The 15,403-nt window shown below is 39.7% G+C and overlaps 1 protein-coding gene across 4 annotated transcripts in view; it reads right to left on the bottom strand.

The window, feature by feature from the left end:
- The window catches only part of cdc42bpab (CDC42 binding protein kinase alpha (DMPK-like) b), a 98,393-nt gene that overhangs the window by 22,594 nt on the left and 60,396 nt on the right, over positions 1-15,403 (bottom strand). For 3 of the 4 annotated variants that reach the window (XM_084737824.1, XM_084737825.1, XM_084737826.1), the window contains exons 6-18: positions 12,095-12,188; positions 9,865-10,065; positions 9,552-9,690; positions 7,069-7,178; positions 6,891-6,970; positions 5,756-5,934; positions 5,349-5,471; positions 5,072-5,205; positions 4,732-4,853; positions 4,412-4,532; positions 3,678-3,788; positions 2,859-3,106; positions 1,232-1,337 (exon numbers count right to left, since the gene is read on the bottom strand). In XM_084737824.1, coding sequence (XP_084593950.1) covers positions 1,232-1,337; positions 2,859-3,106; positions 3,678-3,788; positions 4,412-4,532; positions 4,732-4,853; positions 5,072-5,205; positions 5,349-5,471; positions 5,756-5,934; positions 6,891-6,970; positions 7,069-7,178; positions 9,552-9,690; positions 9,865-10,065; positions 12,095-12,188 — 1,768 coding nt within the window. Of the gene's footprint in view, positions 1-1,231; positions 1,338-2,619; positions 2,635-2,858; positions 3,107-3,677; positions 3,789-4,411; positions 4,533-4,731; positions 4,854-5,071; positions 5,206-5,348; positions 5,472-5,755; positions 5,935-6,890; positions 6,971-7,068; positions 7,179-9,551; positions 9,691-9,864; positions 10,066-12,094; positions 12,189-15,403 lie in introns of all 4 variants that reach the window. The other variant, XM_084737823.1, reaches the window with a different exon arrangement.

The following is a 15,403-nucleotide window of genomic DNA, read 5'->3' as shown; positions in this document are numbered from 1 at the left end:
ATTCAAATCTATGCAAGAATTAATATCATATAATTTATTAGTCCCAAAATAGGACCCTGCTACTCCCCAGCAGCATCCTGTAATCCTTTTTTAACCTGAGCCAGGCCATACAAAAATTAAAGTGATCATATCACATCCATACAGGGTTAGCAGTATACAGCTGCTAAAAAAAATAATAAAATATAAGGGTATCAGCTAATAAGGAAAGTTGATTCAGTATCAGGAAGAATTGATTGAGTGGTACAATTAAGCTAGAAATAAAGCAGAGAGATTTGAAGTTAAGAACGCTATGCATGAGGCAGCTTCTATTCATTTCTAAATACGCAGTAAAATAGTTCAAGTCACCTAAGGACAACTTTCTGGTGTCTGGCTGAACTACTTTATAAATCCTTGACACTCAACACCAATTTGAGCTTGTCAATAATAAAAATTTAACTTTCCTGAAAGCACACACAAAGATATTACAACTGAAGATGGAGTGGCTCAATTTTGCTACTAAGCAAACAGTGCTGAAATCCGGTGCCTCCTTTGAAAGATGAAACTAGTCAAACAATAATATTTTCACACACTCCAAATGTATTGAACTGTTTTGTGCAAAGACTAGCATACAGACAGATTTAATCTGCCTGTATGTTCTTAAGCTTTTAAAAACATAGTTTTTCAGTTTGTGAAATAACAGAAAAATGCATTAAATAACTGCAGTGACATGCTGTCATTCCAGTGGCACCCACATACTTTTTCTCTCTGTTTCGTCTAGATATTTTCTACTTTATCAGTCACAGACTTTAAAAACAACACTCGGACATTTCATTCCATATGTCAAAATACAGCCCACTTCTAAGACATTGTTTAAATTGAGAGTCTTTTTGAACTTCCAAGAGCCATTTTCCAAAGTCAATAGAGCGTAATCCAGAGAGTCATTCCATCTGACTGCGTAGGAGGCTACAGGGTGTTTTTATGGGGGATATTGAACAGTGATTTCTTTGGCGGAGCTGGGAGAGAGCGGGTGGAGGGAGGAATGTGATGACAAAGTTTGGGCTAGCCGGGTGGGGTTACCTGGGGTTAGAGATTGTGTTATTTTTGTGTGTATGTACAATATGTGTTTTAGAGAGATTAACAGATCACTAAAAAGCTGAGAAGGCAAAACAGAAAAATGTTGTAACTTGTTTTAAACTTGTGTGTGTGGAGTAATTTGTGGTATAGTTTGTGTATATGCAAACAAATATTTTACCTTATCCAGTTCACTGGACAGCTTCTTATTTTCCTCAGTAAGCAGGACTCTCTCCCTCTCATACTTCTCCTTGTATTCGGTCTCAAACTCTTCCCGCTCACTTTGGCTGAAGGAAAAACACGCACACACACACAGATTGTTAAACTTGTGACATTGTATAAACTTACATTTATTCTCTAACCATAATTCACAGCTGCAAAACCAATCTTGAGTCTTGACTTTGTCATTTCAACGTGAATACTAAACTCAATCTCTCAAAAACAGGACTTTACTCAGAGATTTGGGTTTTGTGGAAAAGTTTTCTGCCTTCCAGCCTCCTGAACGGAAATGTTCGCTCTACATTTAACTAACATACGAGGTAATCTAATGCAGTGGTTTTATAACAACAGAAGTATATACAAATCAAAAATATAATCAAACCTCCCTCAGAATGCCTCATCTATCCTCCCACCTTTGTTCCTGTGTGGGCCCTTGGACTTCACACGTTTCATCCAAACGTGAATCAAAGGCTTGGTACTAAGACCAGGTACATATTATTCATCCCAAACACATTAATGCAGTTAGAATCCGATACAGCGGTGTGTTTAAAAATGAATTAGAAAGCAGTGAGAATATCATGTGAGGAACACCAGGCTGGAAGGTTAGACTACAGGGTACAAAAACAAAGCTCTAAAGCTTTTCTCCTCAAAAACAAGATTTTATTAAAATTTGATTAAACCAGTGGTTCTCAGAGTGGGATCAGGTGCCCCTGAGTACCTACCAGGGGGTCTGAAGAAGAAAAATAAGTTACTTTTTTTCTTTTCTTGGTATTTAATATCTGAGTTGGCACATTTTGACACAATGTTTTTTCACTAATTCAACCATTTTCACTCTCACTTTTCCATTCAAAACTACAGTCTAGTGTATGAATGTCAAATCTTGACACTTTAAGTTACAATAACTGAGTTTTATGTCATTTCAATTTAGAAATAAACCCTAAACTGAACATTGGGAAGTAATATTTGCTTTTAATTTCAATTTCATGGCTCAGGAATGTGACCAACTGAGGTAAACATCAACAATAAGATCATTTATAGCACCAGTCATTTCATTAGCATAACTAAGTGAGTTCTCTGAGATTATACATATCTTCTTTGGAATGAAACTCTTGAAAATCATGCACTTCCTGTGAAATGGGAGCCAAGATGAGATACTTGAGAACCCCTGGAAGGAGGTTACCTCCAAACAGGGTTATCTCCGGTTGGGTTAGGGGCAGCAGAACTATGAAATTCTTATCACTTTACAATCTAAAAAGTTAGATTGACTACTCAAAAGAAACAGCACTCCACATTTACTACACATTTATACCAGACAGAAACTTCAGCTATTTTTACTATAACTCTTATTACCTCATGAAATCATCACTGGAAAAGACAATGAAGAAAACAACAAAAACAAACAAAATCATGACTGCAAGGACACTCGACAATATTTGTATTTGGCACAATTACACAACTGGCAATACCACTAACTAAACCAACAGAGCAGATGTAAATAAACAGAAAGAAAAGGAAACAAAGAAAGAAAAAAACAAATAAACAAAGCAAGAAACAAACAAACAAACAAAGAGAAAAACTGATTAAACTACCTCTCACGGCGAGTCTTCTCCAGCTTGTCTTTGAGCATGAGGATCTCTTTCTGCAGAGCGAGGCTCTGGCCCTCACCGTCCCGCAGCTCCTTGCGCAGGGCTTTCACCTCATTGCTGTGCTGCGCTTCCCTGCGTGCCAGCTCCTGCTCGTGCAGGAGCGTCTTCTTCTCCAGGTCTCCCCGCAGGCGTCCCACCTCTTGGGTCTGGTCCGCTGAGGCAGGAGCAGCCGAGGGGCCGGCCTGCTTCAACTGAGTCGAGGGAATATAGAGAAAAAGATGGGTTGGTGAGGTTCAGCAGTGGAGATGATTTTAGTTTTTAGCTAACTTGCAAGCAATATTTTGTTAACTTTTTTAGCCAACTAGCAAACAATGTAACATTTTGTTAACCTTTTAGCTAGCTAGGGATAAATGTAATGTTTGTTAGTTTTTTACCGTTAACCTAAAATTAAACCTTTTTTTTTAAGGAATACAGTCTAGCCGAATGTTAATGTTTTCTCCTCTCTCTACTTGATAGGTCCCAACAGTACTCAAATGTATTTTTTATATTTATTTGGGTACATGAGAATCTACATATGAACTGAACTCTAATTTCTGTTTACAAGACTAAACTTGGATTTAGTAAACAAAGATTAGTTTTTAATCATGCAACAGAGGTCTGCTTGATTTTAAGTAGAAATTTACTCTTTTGAAACCTCGTTCTGCTAAGCTCTGTACATTACAGACCTCTGGTGTGAACTAGAATTCTTTCAACTTGTGAGGATGTGCAGAGACTCTGTAGATGGACAGGTTAATGTGCAGCTGTGTGTGTTTGCACACTTACCTTCAGCCCCTCCAGCTCCTCCTCCAGCTGTCGGCTGTACTGCTCGTTACGCTCTCGCAGCTTTCTCTCTTTCTGAGCCTCGGCTGCCTGCTCCTCTGCCTGCGCCTCCATCTGATGATGGATACACACATAAACTCCACTGATTGGAAACAAACATAGATCATACACCACCTCCCCACTCACTCTGAAAGCATTACATTCACACATAAAAAGTTGGGCTGACATGGACAACCCAACTTTTCATTTGTAAATGTAATGCTTTCAGAACCCATAAAAAAATTCAAACATATTTACAAGCTTAACATTCAATACATATACAAGAAAGGAACTCTGACTCAAATAATTAAAACAGAAAAATGTGCTTTGTGGCCTTATTCCAGTGCATTGTGTTGTGTATCAACCAATGGAAATGATTATTTGCTATGTTACTGTGTTACATTGATGCAAATCTTCCGAATTGATATCTGTCATGTTCTTGCAAGTGTGTAGAAACAAATTCATTAATAGAACTCAGTATTACAATCCATGAGGAACCCTGAAGTAGAAACACATTATACACTGAAATAGAACCACTGTAACATTGTTTCTAATCTAAATTCATGAAAATCTATCAATATTTCTAGAAAGGTGATGGGGATACAACACACAGACAGTAACAGAAGTTTGATTTGTGCACCAACCAGTGGGTGGAGACAGAACAGGGTGAGCTAGCAACCACAGGGAGACTACTCTACCTCCTTCTTGGCTCTCTCTGCCTTTCGCACCTCAAGGCGGAAAGCCTCAACTTTCTGACTCTGGCTCTCTATCTCCTCCTCTTTGTCCCGCAGCTGGCGAGCCAGGCGCTGCTTCGCCGACCTGGGTGGAGATGTTAGAGTCACAACAGGTTGTACGGATGTATTATGTACTATGTACTATGTATTATACTAAGCATGCGGTAAATTATCAGTAAATATACATCAGAAACAAGCCAATCAACCAACATTAGCATTAAAATGTTCTTTAGAAAGCTATAACTGTGAGGAAACTAGGAAATGGTCTCAAGCAGTGATTCTACCTGAGGTCTGTGAGTCTCTCGTTGAGCTCAGAAAATTCCTGCATGGCCAGTTTTCTCTGGCTGTGGGCCTCCTTCAGCTCCTTTGACTGAGACTTCAGTTTCTCACTGGCCTCCATAACATCCTGACCACAAAAGAGAGAGTGTAGATAAACATTAAGATTCTCACGGCAACTTCAAGGAAAAGCCATCTCAATACAAGAGAGGCGTTTATTTTGACTTGTTTGACAGTGGAATCAAGGCTGAGTAATATGGTTGCAGTGTTGTGTGCCAGACCACATTTCTTATTTGAACACTGTGAACATTGATATCCTTGTCTTTGCAGGCACAATACTGGTTCTACCTTCTGAAGCTCATCCCTCTCCTGTGTAATAGTCTTCATCTGTTTCTCCAGACTCTTGATGTGTTTAGATGAGTCCTCCAGGTCCCTGCGGGCCAACGACACGTCCTCCAGCTGCTTCTCAAGCTGGCCTGACTCTGACACACACACACATACAAAGGTTTAAGATAAATTAATAAACTTTATGTTAAACATAGTTAGGAAATCTCAGAATCAGGCTCTCTGGTTGGAGTACTACTGAGCTGAACTAAATGTGACCAACAGAAAAAAAAATCCTTACCTGCAATCTGTTTCTTGAGGATGTCGATCTCACTCTTTAGACTCCTTATCTCTACCTCCTTGTTAGCACTGAGAGGGCCCTCGCCTGATGGGTGCTGCAGGGCTTGCACCGTCTGAGTCGACTCTACAACAGGTCAGGTGAGAGGCGTCAGTTTTGTGCTATGATTGAGCTTTATTTAGTTTAGTTTTTCAAATGAAAGTTCCCACTCAGTCATTAGCAAAAAGCGGTGAAGTAGGTTTTAGCACCGATGCCCTCCATTCCCTTCTCTCAGCATAGGGAAATTATATGAACTAACATCATGATGCAGAAACCTAAAGGGGCCTCTCAATATGACAAATGAATTTAGATGTATTAAAAAAAATCTGGACCTCTGTCATTTTGTCACCACCTCTTGTCATCAGCCTCACCTTGTAGTTTGCGGCTCAGCTCTAGTTTCTCCTGCTCCAGGCGGCGGATCCTTCTCTCGTAGGCCTCAGTGGCCAGGCTGTCCTCCAGACCGCGCTGGACATCCAGGTCCAGCTGGTCCTGGCCTGACTTACCCGGCTCCCCTGACAGCTGTCGCAGGCAACCCCGGTCGGATAGGGTACTACAGGGGAGGAGGAGACAGAAATCAGGGAGTGAAGAGGAAGGTGTAGGAGGCATGACAAGTGTACCGGTGAGAACCAGTGATAAACAGAATGAGGAAAGTGGATCAAAGTGGCAGAGAGGTTCAGTAATAAGGGGTTAAAAGGCCATTTATGGAAATGAAAATGGGCATAGTAGTGTTAAACAGTAAAGGAAAATACAATATGTAAATATCAAGGGAGCGAAAGAGGCCAGAAGGAAATGACAGAGACACAGCAGGGGAGGGGAAACAGGAAAGAGAAGTGGATGAGAGAGATAGAGTTGAAAGATGAGAGGATGTTGAGTCATGGAAGAAGGCGGGAGAGGGAGGGTGGAGAAGGAATGACAGCGACAAAAAGGAAGGTGGAGAGAGATGGAGGAGAGACAGAGGGGGAAAGAGCAAAGAAAGAAAGAGTGGAAAGGAAAAGGCCATTATCACTGAGCCTTGAAGAGATAAGACAGTAAGTGGTGGGTTTGTTTCTTTCTCACGGGCAGCAGCCTTTAGTGTGAAGATCTACAGCAAGTCATGAACATCACCTTATTAGGGAGGGAAGCTAATTTAATACTCCTACGCCTCTTTAGATGGAGAGATAACAATGTTATGCACTGAGAAGGCTGGGAAATCTGTCCATTTATAACGACCAATTACACATTCCCAAGATAATGACAAAGTGCCACAGTTGTCTTCATTTATCTTTATTAAAAAGCTGAAAATGGATATCAAAAACACTGAACGAAAATTATGCCTTCACTTTATTTCATCCACTTTCATTCATCTGTACACCGAAGACCACTATTCACTATCTTAATCATGAGTATGATGGAAAACTTTCCAAAAAAGATACAAAATGACCAAAGCTCAACTCTAAATTTAGGCATTTTAGGTTAAAAATATTTGTCTGTAATCTATTTATGCATCTGTTTCCCATTAGCACTTACCATTTACTTGTGTATGTGAAACCCACAAAGGGCAGGTGGTGGCCAGAGAAGGCAGTGTGAGAGGGAGGGGGCATGGTCTCCTGAAAAATGATTCCAAAACATGACAAAGGCGTTCACATCTAATACACACTTATCAAAAATATGAATACATTTGCAAGAATGTTTTTTGATCCCTTACTGAGTTCTTTAGGCAGTCATCGTCCACATCAAAGTTGGAGGTATCTGTAGGACTGCTGACCTCTGGGATGTAGGGGGCCTCACACGTCAGAATGTTATCCCAAACGATGCCTGAACACAAAGGAGGTTGCACTTAGAACACAGGAGGATGGCCCGTGATACTTTTATCACTAAGCAAAAATCTGTGGATTCTGGGTAGCCAAAATGCCAATTATTGATACTGTATTCATTAATTAAGCCTGAAAGGTTAACCTTCTAAATGTTTTCTTGTCTTCTATTCAAAAGGCAGTACATACAGTGCAAAAAATGTAATTAGAAAAACTAATAATTACGGGTGCTAACAATAAAATACCCACAAGACACATACTGCATGTCAATTGATAATAGCAAGCATAGCATACCATACAACAGCAAAAAGAGAGGCCCAACTTAATCTGTTTACTTTGATTACTGAATTTGTATTAGAAAATCTATTAAATGATAGAGGTATCAATACAAACTGCTATACACACTTAAATAAAAATACACTTACATGGGAAATAGAAAGAACATTCAAATCTAGGGCTGTACAGAAGCTTCATTCGTAACGTTGACATTGTTTAGCATGCCTATTCATTCTGTTTAACCCCGGTATTTCTGAACAGTTAGAGATACGTATTAGGCTACCCTAGGGGTGTGGGATATGACGATATTAGATTGTGAAGGATTAGAACGTGTAGACGATCTGCCAAAGTGAGGAGATCGTATGGATCGTTCAGGGGTCCCTAACAGGCGGACCCACACGCCGTCCTATACAGACCCGGACCTATAGCCAATAAACTATTAAGATATTTTAAATTTTGACGGGACGCTTCTATTTTAACTGGCGCAACTTTTCTAGTCTTTCCGGCGCTGGTTTAGCTGACCAGGAAACACACAGACCACAGAGACTGTTGTTAATGACGGAGTTTATTTCAACAGTCGAAACTAACGTGATGGTTAATGACATCGACATCAACCAGATGCTCTTATAAAATTAAACAATTGTCTATACGTAAAACAGGAGAGTCTGTGTTCCTCTGTGAGAAACTTTCAGACCTTCTCACAGCAGAGTGAACAGGTGAGGGAGGCGAGGAGGGCAGACTGATCACTAATCAATCGCGGATGCCGTCGTCCTCTTGGACTGATTAAAAAGCAAAAAAATGTCAAAGTTGGTGACAAACCAAACCTGGGTGTCCACACAAATAAAGTCTTTGTGTGAAACACTGCAGAGTGTAACACCATGCTGTTTAAAGACAGTCTGCTGTCATTAGTTTGACAGAGACAGAGGGTCGTGTCTAGAAGGGAACCCTAGACCTGCGAAAGATCGCGCGAGTTTGATTATTTTAGTAGAAATAACGGACACAAATCTCGCGAGAGAGCGCGCAAATAAAGAGTTACCTTCTAGACACGAGCGAAAAAGGTGCGCAGCTCCAAAAATAGAAAATCATGTCATGATGCCGATGTTTTTAATGTGGCGGGCCGCCATAAATAAAACTATTCACTGATCCACAGAGAGTTACTGAAACACTGATCACTGACCTGCTGTGATGAAAAAAATACTCAGATTCTTTACTTAGGTATTTTTACATTGTGGTATTAGTGTTTTAACTTAATTACAATTTAAAAACCTTGCATGTTATTGTTTCCTTTTTTGAAAAATCAACATTTTTATTGCTGTTGTTGTACTTTAATGGTATTCTTGTTGGTATTTTTTGATGACTAAATACAGACCTGCAAACTCATAAGAGGAAAAAAAAGGTGGCATGTTGGTAAACCAGTCCCCTGTTGGGGGTCTGGGAGTGTCTGTCCTGCTCCAGAAGAAAAATGTTGTGATTTTAACATGTTAACAAAACATTCTGGTGACTGTTTCAGTTAAAAGAGTTAGTAACATCTTCTGTTTGTGTTTTTTGCAGACATTACTACCTTTACTTTTACCTTTGTGCTTGAAAAAAAAGTAGAAAGTAAAGTAAAAACAGTAAATGTAAATCTAAATACATAGCATAATACATAATATAAATACATGTAAGATCGTGATAAAATCGAAATCGTGATTTTCTAATAAAAAAATCGTGATATGATATTTTTGCCATATCGCCCACCCCTAGGCTACCCTAATATAGTATTGTAGTATTTCTAGAATTATATTCCTGTGGTGGCCGCAGGATTGTTTCCAACTTGTGACTGACTTGACTGTGTGACTGAAACATTTCCAATAACTCCAGTACATCTGTCAGTCAAAATTTGAAAAAAAATAAATAAATAAAAAAGTCATCATTTCAGCATTTAAAAAAAACATTTTCACTGCAGTCTAAAAACAGTTTGCTCTCCTGCTTGCCGCACATGAAGGGAGGCATGCACCTGTATTAACACGGTGGTCTACTATCAGCATCTACAACTTCATTCAAACATCCATATCCCACAAATCACAGAAGATATTGTCACATCTGTGAAGTTCGACTGTACCGGTGAAGAAGGGGTGGTGCTTGAAGTCCTCAATGCCATTCTGACCCAATCGATGCTCTCGACTGCAAATGAGTCGACGAATCAGATCCTTTGCGTCCTCTGAGACGTCTGTAATTTGCTGTGGGAACTGGAATCGCTCCTGTGCAAAAAATGAGACACTATGCATTAGGCAACTCAAATAGAGAATTTTACCGATTGTAATCATGCTTCTTATTTCTAATACAACAGGTTATTTTGTACACACTCCAATCAAAAGATGATAATGTATAATAGTTCCTTATACATATGTCAAAATCAGACTCTATAAGCTCACCTTATGGTTCATGATCTTCCCATAGGTTTCCACCAGGGACTCTGCATAGAAAGGAGTCTCGCCGTACAGCATTTCGTACATGCAGACACCCAGGGACCACCAGTCGCACTCGGGTCCATACTTGCCTTTCCCATCCTCCATAGCCTGAAGGATTTCTGGGGAAATATAGTCTGGAGTCCCAACTGCCACAGAGGACTGGACCTAGCAGAGGGACAAAACAAAAAATCTTAAAAACGTCACAAATGAGACAAAATCTCACAAAGAGGCACAGAACTTAAAGGGTGATCTGGTATTTTTAAACCTAGCCCCTATTGGTTTTTACTCAGGGTTCAATGTTTTTTTTTCTCTTTCACTTTCCCAGTGGGGCAACTGGGTCTGAAATCTACTTGCCCAAAGTCAATTTTTATTTTCCCCTGCACAAACTGTTTTATTTATTAGCAATTCTCAAATAACAACAAAGACTTACATTTTAAACCTTCTCAGCATAAAATCAAAAAATATTCAGTTTAATATGAAAAAAAACAAAGAAAACTGGGAAATCTGACTGACTGAGATAGCATTTTCTGACATTTTACACTAAAAATGACTTTAAATTAATTGCTTGCAAAAAAAATTTAATAATTTAATATTGCAAAGTTACCAAATTTACTTGCCCAACATGGGTAAGACTTATTGTTGAGCCCTGCATATTTCTGGGGTCGAAATGACTAATAGGCACAAAAAGTTCTGGAATTGGTCCAGTAGAATTGGTAAAGCAACAGCTACAAAACAGGCTGTGCTACAATGTAATCCTTGGGGGCAACTATGCCAATTAAAGTGTGTCCACTACAAGAGCTTGTTTTTGCCATTGACAGGCTCAGATTGTTATTCTAAGTGTCTGACAACATTACAGAAAGGATCCCCACAGAAACAAACCTTTCTGTTCAAATAGTAAGACCCTTTTCGTGTAACCAGAAACAGACACTATCACTGTATTCAAAGCCACAAGACTCCATTGTCAAAAACAGTAATTCTGTGTATTTTTGCAGAACACAGGAGTTCATAATCTACTGAAGCCTTAATTGGGTAGTTTTTTGTGTTACTGTGTGACTTTGGTGTTTTATCACACAAGTTCAAATAACCAAGTCACATAATAACAAACAAAGTAACTAATGAAAGCAGCAGTAGACCAGCAACAAGCATGTTCTGTCAGGTAAAATTTTGTCAAAGGACTCTGTTGGTGGCTTTGAACAGAGCAGTATAATGGCTTCAGTTCCCTGTTGAAAGGGCTGTCTTAAAATGTCTCTCTCTGTAGGAACCCTTTCTACAATAATGTGACTTGATACTTGACACCTGAAAAAAAAAAAATCCACTGTCAATCTACTGGACCAATTTTTTAATTTTTTGTGCCTACTTGTCATTTAGACCCTTAATATGTTAGGGTCAAGGTTTAAATATAGCAGCATTACATTTTAAGAATTCAAATTCAGCCTGTATGGTAATGAAAGTAATGATGAGTTACAGGCTGAAGTCTTGGAAAACTTGCAAGATGAATACCACCACTCTAGCAATAGCAAACAACCAAACAAAGAGTATATTGAACTTTCAGACCCCCACTTCAGAACAAATTCCTTGTCCACACTGTTTATTGGAGCTCTGTCTAACTTTTTCAGAACAATTTAGAGAATGCACATTTGATGCTGAACCCTGAAAAGGCAAGTTTCACAATGGAAAAATAGGAATTTTCAGAAATAACTGACATGATTAAGTGTGAAAAGTTCCACAGTGGAGGAGAAACGGCAGATGTCAGAATTCAGCTCTCTCTTTATTATTCAGGAAGTTGCTTCAACGAAGATGAAACACCAAAAAATACAGTCTTATCACGATTCAAAGCTTCAATCTGGATGTTTTAGTTTCCTATGATGTTCCAAGAAGTGTCCAACAAGCCCTACATTTATTTCTTCAAATGGTCATATAACCTCTCATCACCATATTAACATTGGAGGAACAAATCCAGGCACTTCTTTGATCATCTATTTCATCCTGTCATTTTTCTTTTACATAACACCTGGGGGAAACTTTTTTTTTGCAAGGAGAATTGTCTAAATCATAAAGTGCAGGCACAGCCAAGCCACTGAACCGCACGCTCCTCCTGGGAGACCCCTGGGGGGTTGACACGGAGGTCAGTAAAGCTCTGGTATGTTTGCTTTGGACTGGAGGAGGCATCAGCAGCAGTGTGGTAAAAACTTACCGTCCCATCCTCCATGAGTTTGAGGCAGGAGCCGAAGTCGGCCAGGCGGATGTGGCCATTCATATCCAGCAGAATATTGTCGGGCTTTATGTCCCTGAAAGAGGAACGGAAAAAAAGTAAAAGTGAGTAAACGGTTCTTCAGAGTAGCATGAAGATAATGAAGAAAACAAGGCATTCTTCCAAAAAAAACAATACCTATAGGACATTCAAGACAAACACACAAGCCTGAACTCATATTATGGGCAACCGTAAATTATCATCAAATTAAAATTATATAACCTGGGGAAATGTTACTGTCTTAACTTGCTTGTAAAGCTAGTGTGTAATAATTCAGACATATTTGTGATTCAATTAAGTGTAATTTCCCTCTGCACATTTATCAGCAGCGTGACAACTCCAAATTGACCAAAAGAAAGAATAAACACTGGAAATAATTGGACTTGTGTTGTGGGAGCTGGCTGTACAGATACTCTGTGTGTGTGTGTGTGTGTGTGTGTGTGTGTGTGTGTGTGTGTGTGTGTGTGTGTGTGTGTGTGTGTGTGTGTGTGTGCGTGCAGGACACAGCTTTTAAAACACACACAAACATGCACTCTGTTTGAGAAAATATGCAATGCACAAACACACTCCCACTCACGAAAAAAGACCCCGTGTCCTAAACAGACACACTCCCCTGTTCACTTCTCCAACAATATTTGTGTTTGTGAACAGAGACAGACTGGGTGGGGGTGGGGTTCGGGTGGGGTGGTTTACTGACAACACATTCTTTCACAGATGTGTACACGGTGGCCGGCCACTGTAGAATTTCTCCTCCTCGACCTGCATCTGTTCTGCATTACTACTGCTGATGATATGTTTATAATATAAGATAGTGAGACTGTGGCTTCATTCCAGTTGGTATGATTTATTACTATGCAGGGTTTTCTCTCTGGTAGCTACACCGGCTGGATCATCTCAATATTCAACAGCTACTTTCACTATTTTACCAGAAAATTGGGTTTTTAGACTTAATATTCCCTCTACATGAGTAATATTTTGGGGTTGGACAGGAAGTTGCCCTATGAGGTCTTCCAGTTTAACAGGTGGTCACTGACAGGTGGTTTGTGTTGGGCTGCTGGTATTGTGTTACATGGCAGTCTAAGAGTGTTAATGTAGATTCCTGACCTGGATCCACAGCCAGGTCTGGTCTAGTCCAGTCTCTGGTGGGTAATTCGTAGCTTGTGCTTCTTGAGTAATTCCAGGACTTGTGATAATAATCAGTGGGGCAGATTATCATGCATTTTAAGATAATCATCATCGGCCGATGCCTGTGCTCATTAAACAAAAAGTGTCTAAAAACACCGAGGCGAGTCAATGTGGCTGCTTTGGAACAATGTTAAGTGTTGCACCTTGTGAGATTTTGGAAGGTGGTGAATAACTTAGTTTCGAGTCCAGTACTATAACTCTTATGCATACTGCTTACGCAATAAGTAATTAACCAGTGTACAACTCTGGTTAACTATTGCCTTTAAGATGTTACGCAGCTACTTGCCACTAGCCAGGGCTGCAGTCCCGCAGATGGCAGTCCCACTCTCCCTGCGCTAGTACCTAGATGTTGTGTAACAGCAAGGTGGAAAGCAGAAAGTGGGGCAGGTGACAAAACCAGCACAGTTTGGCAGTATTTTGATCTACCAAATTGGACAAGAGCTATAATCTAAAAGCGGTACTGTCTAGTGTTTGCAGTTGAATTATGTAATTTCTGACATACTGTACCCCAGTCTCCCTTAAATCCCAGACATGTTCTAAATCTACAGCCTAACCCAATGAATATTTCCATTCCATTATTTAATAGAAAATCCATCCAAAACAACATGTTATTGGCTAAGACAACTATGTATATTTGATTGTAATGTGCATTCTGTTTTGTCTGTGACCTTCTGGTGTCAGTGTTAATATTGTGAATTATGTGTCAAATCCACATCACAGTAATGATAAATACACACTAAATAAACCCAATGACCGCTGGTCTGGACTGGCATGAAATGAGATGTCACTGTATCCCACCATCATGGCTAAATATAGCCTGTTGCCTTGTCTGACCATTCCAGCGATTTCCCTTGAGGGCAGACCCCATTGAGCCCTGTGTCTGAGGCCCCCTAATACACACTGAGCCACAACACGGTCCAATACACATAGTATGGAGGGCACCCTTTAGAGCACACACAGTACATGCAGACATAGAAAAAATGATAACAGTTACAGAGTACAATGTCTAACTCATAAGTCTACTTAAACACATTCCATGTCGTAGGTTAAAATGAGCTGGTGCTACTTGTGGGCAGTAGTGTGAGCATGGTGCTGCTTAAAATAATAAACCAGATGTCCTACACAAGCATACACTCTCCTGACCCCTCACTCATGCACATACACACCAGTAGCACAGAAACTAATTCTAATAAGAACAAATGTATAGAATACAACACAACAAGGAAATAAAACAGAAACAAAAACTCTAAGCCTCCTTTCTTTGCCAATGACAGTGGCTCTAATTTGCACCATCACCCATTACAGTGAGTGCATTTTTAGATTTGGCTTCAAACAGAGTCAGACAGATAAAGCTGTATCTACTAAAAGTTACTCTGAGGTCACAAATAAATTCCAGCGCTTTCTGATAGAAAATAACCATTGTATTAACGCTGTCTGGCAAAACAATCAATTTCTGCCAGATAACAAAGTAGTAGCTAATCGTTTTAAGCTCATGAAATTTCCACATTCCTCTTTGAATGTTCCTTAAATACTCAATAAATATGTGAGACTGTTGCCCAGGCCTGAGCAATTTTTTTTCTTCTGAGAGTGAGCAGACATAAATTGGCTTAGAAGATGCCTTTGATGTGTCTATCTTCAGCCAGAGATGTCTTCAAAGCCAGATGTGAAGCCCCTGTCATTTTCCAGTAGTGTTAATAGTCCAATCTCATGGGGCTGGAGCAAGGGGTGGGCAAGCTCTCTCTCTGCTTCACACTCGCCACTAAATCACAAGCCTATAAAACCGTGGATTAAAGTAATATGTGCACATATGTGACTTGTATAGACACATAAAAGTCGGGCTGCAAGACGTACAGTACATATAAATTGTCACTTTTACCAAATCATTCTTTGCATCATAGGTTACTCAGAAGTCTTTTTAAAGACTGTGCTGCTTTCAGATGAGTTCCAGATTTAATGTTACTTTCCAAAATGGATACTGTATATAGCTTTTTGGAGGGAAACCACATACTGTACCCAAAAGCATACGTTCACACAACCAAGCTGGTGTAACATGAACTTGGCAGGCAC

The sequence above is a fragment of the Lutjanus erythropterus genome, chromosome 15, assembly GCF_056507025.1.
Source record: "Lutjanus erythropterus isolate fLutEry1 chromosome 15, fLutEry1.hap2, whole genome shotgun sequence".
Taxonomy (NCBI): domain Eukaryota; kingdom Metazoa; phylum Chordata; class Actinopteri; order Lutjaniformes; family Lutjanidae; genus Lutjanus; species Lutjanus erythropterus.
Note: the sequence above shows the minus strand (reverse complement) of the source record. Positions and strands in the feature narration are given on the sequence as shown.